Consider the following 11,155-nt stretch of genomic DNA (forward strand, 5'->3'; position numbering starts at 1 on the left):
CAACCTGAGTGATCCACTTAAACTCTTTTTTGAATTCCACTTTCTTATATGTAAAATGGGGATAATAATACCTTATCAGGATTTCTGTAAAGCTTATATTTATCTATTTAGGGTGATTATGAAGTTCAAATATGAACTTCATAAATTCAAAAATTTTCTGCAAACCTTCAAACTGGATATAATTGTCAGTTGGCATATGTTAAAAGGGAATTCTTTGTTCCCTTTTCCTATTTTGAGTTTACACTTGTGAAAGGAAATTCTTTATTCTCTTTGCTTATTTTGAGTTAACACACTTTTGATTGAATCAACAAAAGCTTGAACTAGGTGGAGGAGCTCCCAAACCACTTAGAGAATTCACACCCTTAGAAATTCAATCACTCAGGAAACTGTGAATCTTTTAATGAGAAATTGACCTTCAGAGGCATTTGATAAGAGTTGATACCCTCAGAAGATGAGGTGTGAATCCCACAGACACTGCAATGCTAGACAATTTGGAAATTGTGATTGGCCCTTGTGAAAGAGGGAAGGGACAAGAAGCCACTCTAAAAGGCCCTGAATTTCTGGGGCTAGGGAAGTTGACACCAAGAAGGAAGTCAGCTTCAAGAAGGGGTTGGACTTCAAGAAGGAAGTCAGTGTAAGAAGAAGGTCAGCTCAAGGAAGAAAGCCTCAGGAATCACCTTCAGCTCGAGTCATTATCTCGACTTTGAGCAATATTTCGAATTGGCAACCATAAATATTATTTACAATCTTCATATATTTTAGACAAACCATTAAAATTTGATTCTTACATATATAAAACCTTGCTTTGTGTTATGGAATTGGCCAAAATCTCTTCTGTAGCAATTGGTCTTCCAATTTACTTCTCTCTAACTCTTTGACTTCAGGACTCTGAAGATGCCCAGACACTGAAATGATTTTTAGTAAAGGGCATATCAAGTATTCTGGGAATTTACGTGATAACAAAGATGGAGAAGCTTAAGGTTAGCTAAATTAAGTGACTTGTCCTTGGACACATACCTAGGAAGTATCAGAGGTGGGGTATGAACCCCGTAACTCCAGGTCTTATACTTTTTCCACATGTAGCCCCAACACATGCCTAGGAAAGAAGGTCTAGACCTGAGATTTCATTGGTAAAGGAAACATTTAAATTGGTGCTTTCTGCAACAATACAGATGAAGTGACTTACTTAGGAACACCCAGTAACTATATAACAGAGTTGGAACTTGAACCTAGGTCTTCCTGACTTCAAAACCAGATCTATATAGTAATTTTTAAAAATTACTTCCTACACAGTTTGAAATGTTTGATGCTATCTTCTATCTAGCACAGATATAATTTTAACATAATATTCATTTAAAAGTCTTTTCTCTGGGGAGGGTTTAAAAGTAGGTTTTGTTCTTGTTTGACTGGTATAGCTTTAAAAGGAGAGATAAAGGTGGCCTGAATTGTGTATTATAGTCCTTTCCAACTTTATGACTGTATAATTAATATTATTCTGGTAACAAGACCTTTTTGCTTGGGAGATTATGCAGATAGGAAAGCCATGGACATTGTCTCTTTCAAAATAAATACTTTGATTTTAAGACAAACAATCCAATAACGATTTTACAGTTATAAGTGCATAAAGTCTTTCAGCTCTATCTCAAAAAAATGACAAGAAAAACTCAAATCATACATAAATGTACTGAAAGTTTGTGGCTCAGTGGACAGAGTTTATTAACTCAAATCAGGAAGACCAAAGTTCAGATCCTGCCTCATACACTAGCTCTGTATCCTTGGCAAGTCATAAGTAGTTTTATGGTTTGTAAAATGGAGATAACAAGTAATAGCATCCACTATACAGGGCTTTTATGAACATTAAAAGAAGAAACATAGAGTTTTGCAAGCCTTTATGTGCTATATATAATTTTGACTTTTATTACTAAAATTTCATAATTGAATAGTCTTTTTTGAAAGATCTCTATATTCTGAAGCAAATATAAAACATTTTCTTCCTCTGTCTGCATAAATAAATCATTTATATATTTTGTGATTACCAGTTACATGTATGTATGAAAAGAAGGGTCTTCCTGTGCTTTTCACGATCATTTATAAAATTTTATGCATTAAGTAATATTTCTACCAAAAAAAAAAAAGATAGTCAAATATCATGATTGATTGAGATTTAAGACTTGATTTTCTCAGGTTATCCTAAGGGTTACCTTATCATTCCACTTCTGACTGATGTTGATCTTACAGTAGGTTAAAACTTAGATCTCTTTAGATCAACACCTTCCCTATCTTATCTTCGTAATTTTTATTTTTGTGCAAAATTTTACATTTACATTTATTCCACCTGAATTCCCTCTTAATAAATTCTGCCCAATGATCTAGTGCTCAAAATGTTTTTTTATCCTTACTATCAACCAATATGTACAATATTCTTTCCAGTTATAGACTACCTGATATTTTATGAGTATAAAATCTATTTATCAAAGTCTTTGATGAAAAAATGCTAAGTGCCAACCACAAATTGCTGGGGTAATTAAGTCATCCTGTCACTTTGAAATTAAACCATCAACAGCTACTCTTCAAATCTGAACAGCCAAGCAGTTTTGACCCCATCTAATTGTATCATCCATTGCATCTCTCCACAAGAACAGTATTTATCAAACACTAGATGATCACTGCCTCTAATGATCCAAAGGAGAACCTCTCCAGGGATAGAAGTCAAGGTCACTGGCCTATAGTTGTCTAACTATGTTCTCCTCTTTTGAAAATAAGAATATTTACCTAGATTCTTTCAATCTTGGGGCATCTCTCCAATTTTCCACTATCTTTCAAGTACCACTAATAGTGGTCCAGCAGTTAAAATTGTCACTTGTTGTTTTTTATGACCTAAGTAGAGAGTTCATTTGGGTCAGGTGATTTTAATTTATCAAAGGCAGCTAGGTGCTCTCTTCCTATCTCCTTATTTATCTTGGGAATCAACTCCCTGTTAGTCATTTTTGTTCTGTGATTTCCAGTGCAAAGGCCATCCACCTTCAAAAGAGAAAAATAGAAACAAAATAATTTTTTATCTCTTCTGCTTGTTATGTTATCCTTTTTCCATCCACTCTAAACAAGTCTTGCTATTTCTTTCTCATTTATTTTCTTACAATCTATTCTAAAAAACTACTTTTTGTTGCCCTTGGCTTATTTTGCCAGCCCCAGTTCATTCTAAGCCTTAATACTCTTGACATATTTCAGAACTGTGCAACTCTTATATTCATTTTTTGCTAGCTGGCTTTGATCCATCTTCTGCACATTTCTTTTAAACAGTTAAGTTGGTTGGTGAATTCCCTTGTGCATCTTCACTGACCTCCTTAGAAAAACTCCATTTTTCCTTCTCATTAGAACTTTCCCTTTGTATCTTCAGAATTTCATTCTTGAACATCTTCCATCCCTATTAGTTTGACTGTTCCTGAAGCATTTTGTTTCCTGGAATCCTTACTATCTTATATTTGAACTTTTTAAAATCTGCTTTCCCATAATCTAGGGGGCATGTCATATTAGTTCAAATTTCTTTTCCTTCTTTATGACAATTCTGGCATGAAGCCATCACTTTCTCCTCAAGGTTAAAATCATTTCCCTCCCCATTCCAATCTCCATTTAACTCCCTTATAATTCTTAGCTTTCTCTGAAATACTCATATCCATTTTTTTAACTTGCAATAATATTCTATTAGAAAATTTGTATACACCTTCCCAAACAATAGGTGCTCACTTTGTTACAAATTATTTGTTGCACAAAAATGGCATAAGTTTTTCTTGATGTCAGTATCCAGTTTGTTATTCCTTATGTATTATATTATATTAAAATGTTATTCTTAGATAGTATATAGTCTTATATCTTATTCTCTCAACTTTCCCCATTTCCTGCTACCATTGACCCATCTGAAAGCCTGGTGCATAGAATTTTATCTTTCTTACATTTTTCTATCTCCATTTCATATGTTAATTATCCCCAGTCACAACCATAGAAGCCTTTATCAGTTACATTGGACTTCTAAGCTCAATTTGCTGTGCCCCTTTTCTGACCACCTCTTTTTTAGTTGGGAACCTTTCCACTTCCACATTCACTGAACCATCTGTTTAATAACTTTATTAGGTTTTCTAATTGTTCAATATCTATCAATTATTCTCCTTGTAGGTACTCTGGACTCTAAGTCAGACTTGGATTCTAGATTAAGTCATTTTAATTCTTCCCTCATTAACATTTCAGATTCTATTGGAGTTTTATAGTGAGTACCCAAGTCCAGATCCTCCTAACTTCTCTATTTCTTTTATCTTTCCTTTTCACATTAAGAAGGTGATATAGAGATTAGTTTATCTGTAAAGTCTTTTCTAAGTCTAATGATAATAAAATAGTCTAGTAAATTACTGAACCATATACATTTGACTCACTAAATTCATGCAATGCAAATTTACCTGGGACCTCAATTTATGCTCACTCATTATTTTATCTATCTCTTGTGATTTCCTAGCACAATCTATTGTTCCCTATTTGCTTTTTTCTTCCAGCTACCTAGGAAAGCCACCTCCGATTCTACCCTTAACAGATGTATTTTTTTTTAGCTGAGAAATCATAGAATCACGGATTTAGAGAAGAAAAGCACTTCAGAGATATGTTATCACAAAAATATAACTCATAGCTGGCACACACACAAATAAGGTAGGAGGCAGACAGTGACAGTGTAGTTTCTGACTTCTGAAATGGGCTAGTAGAAGCCCCGCCTCCTAGGCCTCTGACCTGGTGGCATGGCATGATGTGATTGCCTGGATATCAAAAGCTAATTAGATATAAAATCCTGGGAGATATAAGGGCTAGGACAAGCAGAAACTCTGGCTCTTTCACTGCGCCTCCTTGGCACCACTTGTAAAATGGAATTGGGAATCTAGGGTCTGATGAAGCAGCAACTTGGGCCAAAGACTTTGGGTAGTTCAGCTGGTAATTTTTTTCTTTTTCTCTTTCTTTCACTTTACTAATCATTATAAATTTAGTTTAAAGACTCCAAGATTAATTTTCAATTATAACAGAGGTAATCTAGTCAGAAAAACCCTCACATAATCATTTTGCAGATGAGCATTATCATTCTTGATTTTGAGGGTGAATCTGCACCCTCCATAATACTGTATTTTATTCTTTCCCATCTCTGGTTTTCTCCTTAAAGGACTCAATCTCAATAGATTATAAAATTGATTGATGGGGGGGGGATGATTTATTTAATCATTGCATCTACGTAAAAAAACCATGGCTTGAGTGTAGTAAGTATACAATGAATGTTGAATTGATCTCATCCTTTCCTTCTAAGTCACCCCCTCTATAAGGCATAATTAGTCTTCTCCACTTTACGATATCTTTCTCCTTTGCCTTTAAATTTTTTTCTATCCTGAAAAATCCTGCAATTGATGTTGTTAATCTCTCAGAACACTAAATGATTTGCTCTTTCCATTTCACTGCCAAATTTCTCAAACAGGAGTTGTACAACTATCAACCACATTTTCTAGGTTTCTAGGTCTACCCAATTTACCCTTTTAAACATGATGCAACTTGGCTTTCTGTCCTCACTAAACTGAATAAATTGTACTTACTTCCTAGGAATTGACTTCCTAGGAAACTTTCCTATACAGTGGACAGTTCTCCAATATCATTCTTCATGCATCAAACCCTTGTTTTCTCTAAGTTCTCACTCTCAGATCATTTTTAGTACAGTGGTTCTCAATTTTTTTTCCATACTGGCTTAAACAAAACTTTGACAGAACCCTGATAGTAAAATCCTATTTTTATATTTTTAATGCCTATTAAAAAACAACATAAGGTTCTTTGAAACAAACCTTGTATGGAATGCAATTATACTATAAGAAATGACAAGAAGAATGATTTCAGAAAAATCTGGACTTACATGAACTGGTGCAAAATGAAGTAAGCAGAACCAGAAGTACAGTATACACAGTGATAGCAATATTTGTTGATGAACAACTGTGAAAGACATAGTTATTCTCAGCAATACAGTGATCCAAGACCATCCCAGAGATTCATGATGAAAAATACCATCTGCTTTCTGAGAAAGAACTAGTCTGAATGCAGAATGAAACATACAATATTTCATTTTATTTCTTCTTTTTTTTCTATTTGAGAACTCTTCCATAAAACAACTAATATGGAAAAATGTTTTAAACGATTACACATGCAAAAGCTATATCAGATTGCTTGCTGGCAAGGGAAAGAATGAGGTAGAGAGGGAAGGCCAGAAGAGAGTGAATTTAGAACTAACAATATTAAAAAATGAATTTAAAAATTGTTTTTACATGTAAAAGGGAAAAAAATAAAATATTCTTCAAACAAACAAACCTTGGAATGTTTCAGGATTTCTTGCAGTACAGTTTAAGAAAAATTGGTGCAGTATATTCCTATAGTGATGACAATTTCTAAAATAATCTCCATATCAAAAGTTTCTTGTTTACAAATATTTGACAATTACTCATGTCCATGACATAACTTGCATTGTTACATAATGATCATATTATTATGGAATTTTGCATGTGTGCCTTTTTTAACTATAAGGTCCTTGAAGAGATATCTTGTGCTTATTTTTAATTGACTTAACAATAGATAATGTAGGTACTCTCTCAATTCTCTGTGATGGGTAGTCTGTTACCTTCATTTTATAGAAGAGGAAAATGATGGGGCCCAGAGGTGTATGATGCCATCATATAACCTTGAATGACTTAATTGAATTTAAAAACCAGTGTTTCCCCATTTGCAAAATAAAAATAGTAGTTCTTCCTTAAGAGGGTTTGTTTTAAGGATCAAATAAGGTAACATTTGCAAAATTATCTTGCAAACCTCAGTTAAAAGTCAGATTTTTAAATTATTCACCTTGTCCATAGTCACACAGATTTAAGTGATAGGCCTCAGAGAAATATTTGTATCTTCTGACTGAAATTTAAGGTTTTTCTTTCCATTAAACTATGCTGAAATCTAGGATAATCTTCAATCTGTCAAACAATCAAGTGAATTGATCTTCAACATGTATTAATCATTTAAGCAATAAATGAGGGGACTGTCCTAAGCTCTGGAGATACAGATACTAAAAAGTCAAACCTTTATTTAAAATAAGTTTTACCTTCTATCAAGACAAGAATATTGAAAAATCATATATACATTATAGGCATTCTAAGTTGCAAAGTGCCCAAGATCACATTAACCAAGGCAACAGGAAAGTTGACTTCTTGTAGGTCACATGACCAGTTTATGGTCTTCAGGAGTACAGGCAGAGTGAAAAAAAAAATCACTGGCTCTTTCAGAGGTTTTATGTTCAGACCATTACTCAGAAAAGCTTACTACCTGTGTGACTTTGCTGTGTGTCGTCGCACACCTCCTGGACAAAGGCACGCTCACGTGGTGCCACGTTAAGTAGTCCTGGTTCCCCTCTCAAGAAGAGAGGGTTCGTCGCCATGGCCTAAGCACTCCTCCTGGACAAAGGCGTGTTCACGCTTAGTTCTCAAGAGCAATAGTTGAGGGCATGTGCGGAAGGTTCTGCCAAGGCAGCAGGGGGTGAGGCGGCACCATTACGCGGAAGTGGCAGCAGCATCAACAGAGGCGGAAGCGCGCCGCCAGGCGGCGGTGGGGAGGGGGGCGCGCCCTCAAGGCAGAAGGGGCGCTGAGCCACATTAGGCTGCTGAGGTGGGACAGGCGCTGGGCGCCTTAAGCGGAGCATCCTGGGCCGGGCAGGATGGATCTTCACTCTTCCGTGACCGGCTACTATCAAGTGCTTCGCAATGAGGAAAATCATACGGAATCCCCGGCCGTGGAGCAGCCTTCCACGTCCATGCAGATTACACTCCTGACAGCACCCCAGAGGACTACTTCGCCGCCTGCCCCTGCACTGACATTCCCAGATTTGGGCGCCTCCCCTCTACCCTATGGCCGGGGCCCCCTGGAGGCCTCGACCACCTCTGAAACCGAATGTCCCTGTGAGCTCTACCCAGTGCCACCACCCTATAGTGTCGCCACATCCCTTCCCACATACGATGAGGCTGAGAGGGCCAAAGCAGCGGCCTTGGCTGCCAGTGCCGCCCCCTCTGGAGAGCCCACCCAGAGAGAAAACGACTTCCCTTCCAGGGAGGACTCAACCTCCAATGACTCTGAGCAGCTACGAGTGGGCAATGATGGCGTCTTCATGGTGGCCTTCTTCATGGCCTTCATCTTCAACTGGATTGGATTTTGCTTATCCTTCTGTACAACCAACTCCATAGCCGGGAGATATGGTGCCCTCTGTGGATTTGGCCTTTCCTTGACCAAGTGGATCCTCATCGTCAGGTTTTCAGATTACTTTACAGGATACTTCAATGGACAGTACTGGCTTTGGTGGATATTTCTTTTAATTGGCCTCTTGCTTTTCTTCAGAGGATTTTACAGTTACCTGAAAGTCAGGAACATTTCAGAAAGACTGGATACTACCCATAGAACAAGATACATCTTCTCAAGTTAAGAGATGCACTGGCCAGCCATTCCTTTCCTCTACCATTGAAATCTCCCTATGATCTGTAATTCTCCAACTTAACGGGATGGAAGACTACTAATAATAGAAAACTGAAAAAATAGAGGCTTCAAAATAAATGACAGGGTGGTTTATGCTTAAAATTTCTGTTATGTTAATTGTTTTAAACTTCCATCATTTGTTCTTTGCTTACTTAGTATATTTTCTTAGTTAAAAGGGAGTCCTGACATTAAATACTATGATGTAAATGATGGAGTAAATTGCAGAAAGACTTTGTTAATAAGTCAGTTATACTAAAATGAATCTTAGGTCCTTATGTATTGCTCTTGTTGATTTTGTAAAGGAATGGTCAAAAAATAGATGTGGTAAACATGTATGGCAGTGATGGTGAATCTATAACATGCAGAGTGCTCTCTGAGAGTGAGCTGCTGCCCTCTCCCCTCCCCCCCTACACCTGACCCCCAGAGTTTATTACTAGAAAGGCACAGGGACCAAGTAGAGCTTCTGTCTTCACTCTCTTCACTGTTTTTTCACATCACCTGCCCTTTTACCCAGCAGGGCACACAGAGGGAAATATGGGCAGCTCAAAGGCAGCAGAGCTAGAGGGGAGCAGAGTGCTCAGGCCACCCCTCTTTTTATAATTACTGAGGACATTCTTTACTTTACCCACCACTCCACCCAGCAGCCCAATGGGAAGTGTTTTCTCTCTCTGCTGTGTGGGATAAGGGAGGAGAGTGTACCTAGCACTGCAAAGGGGGCAGGGCATTGGGCTGAGTATGAATTCTCTAAAGGTTTGCCATCACTGCTATATAGCGTATAGATAATACTTGTGCTTGTGTAACTTATTGGAATTTTTTTTCAAAATTACCATTGTTAGTTTGGTTATTTAGGTCAACTTGGTAGGATCACTTTAATGAACTCAAATCCATATGCATGAGCTATGCATATAAGAAAGAATCTTAGGTTTCATTAATCTTGCAATGCTAATTAGTAGGAGATTGTTTGTTCATTTTTTTTTTCTTTCACTTGGTCCAGTGTGTTGCCATACACCACAATTAGTAATATACATACTTCCTTCCTTCATTTTCTGAAAAATTTTGTCCAAGTAATTCTCATTCAATTTGAACTCAAGTTTTTCTTAATAAAATAAAAACCAGAGAAATTTAGTCACTAAAAACTGAGTTACTTAAAGATTATATTGGACAAAAAAAGAGAATTAGGTACTACCAAATGACCATTTGAAAAAAATTTCCTTCGATAGTGTGACCTAAAAGTAAAACTTGGTTTCAAACTTGACCCATCTTACTTAAAGAAAGGCTTTTTTATAGTAATATCAGATGTTTCATTTAATAAATTCTTTGTAAAATTACTTTTCTGTGTTAATTTGCTCCTGAGAATTTTTTTTAAAAGATTGGCCTTTTGATAGTCTTTTCTATAGAATTCTCCTGCCTGTTGGGTAGTTTATTTTTAAGTTAATAAAGAACTGTATTGCTTTATAATGATGGAGTTATTTTAAGAAAATTTTCTCTTGTATTGAAAGGGGTAAAATTTCTTGTTTGGATATAGGCTATATGCCAGATATTGACTAGATTATTTCAACCACTGCTGTCATAACTAGAATTCAGAAACAAGTGCATTTTGTAATTTGTCCATGGATTGCTTTTTTAAATTACATTTTATTTTTCAATACTTATTAAAATCATGGCATCTATTTTCAGTCTTTTAAAATTAGCATTACTGTGATATGTCTATATGGAATATAAAATGGTAAAAGTTGATCACAGTTTTCTGAAGAAAAATATAAACCAACTGTTGAGGGACAAATGTTCAATAAGAAAATAAAGTTAATTATTTTGCTTATTTTTGTAAGTTAAACCTTTTTTTCTAGCCCTTTTCCTATCTTTTTAAATGAAGAGTTTCATTGCAAGAATTGGAAAGGCTTAAGTTTATCAGAGCCTACCGTTATTATAAGAACTTGGGATACCTTTCAAAATTATGCATTCAGGGAGAGGAGTTTCAGAAGGTTTAGCTAGAAATGTCACTTCTTTCCAGACAAGCAACTTCTTGGAAGAATTGGTGTTTGCTTTATCTCTTGCCAGATATCCACTAATATGTGAGCTGTGATCCTCCATACCTAGAAGAGACCTGATGTGATTACAGATAGGGGAGCATGCAAAGTCAAGTTCAAAAAGCTGAATAGCTCTCCAAGATGGTAAGGAACTTAATAGTTTTTTGGGTTTTTTTTTGTTTTTTGTGACTGATCTGGAATGACTCCTAGTTGGGGTTTAGGGATGAAGGGGGTATTAGTGGTATTGCTTATGAAGCACACTTGATCATTCACCGAGATCTGAGCCACTTTCAATTTAAGGACCTTATTTTGATGGCTAAACATTGTTATTAGGATTAGTTGGCAACACTAAATACCAATTAGGGGTTTGGAGGGGCTATTTTAATTAACCATTCAATCAGTGGAGTTGAACAAGTTGTCAAACAAAAATGACAGTAGAGATATGAAAGTAAATATGAATCTGTCCCTGCCTTCAAGAAGTTTATGGCGTGGGGTTGGGGAGGGAAAGGGATGAGAAGAACCAAGTATATCACAGATAAATTGATCTAGAGAGGAACAAAGAA

General features: G+C 36.2%; 1 protein-coding gene across 1 annotated transcript; it reads left to right on the forward strand.

Annotated features, from left to right (window-relative positions):
• The first annotated feature begins 7,474 nt into the window (after positions 1–7,474).
• On the forward strand, positions 7,475–8,667 carry LOC100013624 (NEDD4 family-interacting protein 2-like). Its single transcript, XM_056799838.1, has one exon. It carries the CDS (start codon positions 7,757–7,759, stop codon positions 8,513–8,515), a length of 759 nt encoding a protein of 252 aa, XP_056655816.1. The 5' UTR covers positions 7,475–7,756; the 3' UTR covers positions 8,516–8,667.
• Positions 8,668–11,155: the final 2,488 nt, after the last annotated feature.

The sequence above is a fragment of the Monodelphis domestica genome, chromosome 5 (genome assembly GCF_027887165.1).
Source record: "Monodelphis domestica isolate mMonDom1 chromosome 5, mMonDom1.pri, whole genome shotgun sequence".
NCBI lineage: Eukaryota > Metazoa > Chordata > Mammalia > Didelphimorphia > Didelphidae > Monodelphis > Monodelphis domestica.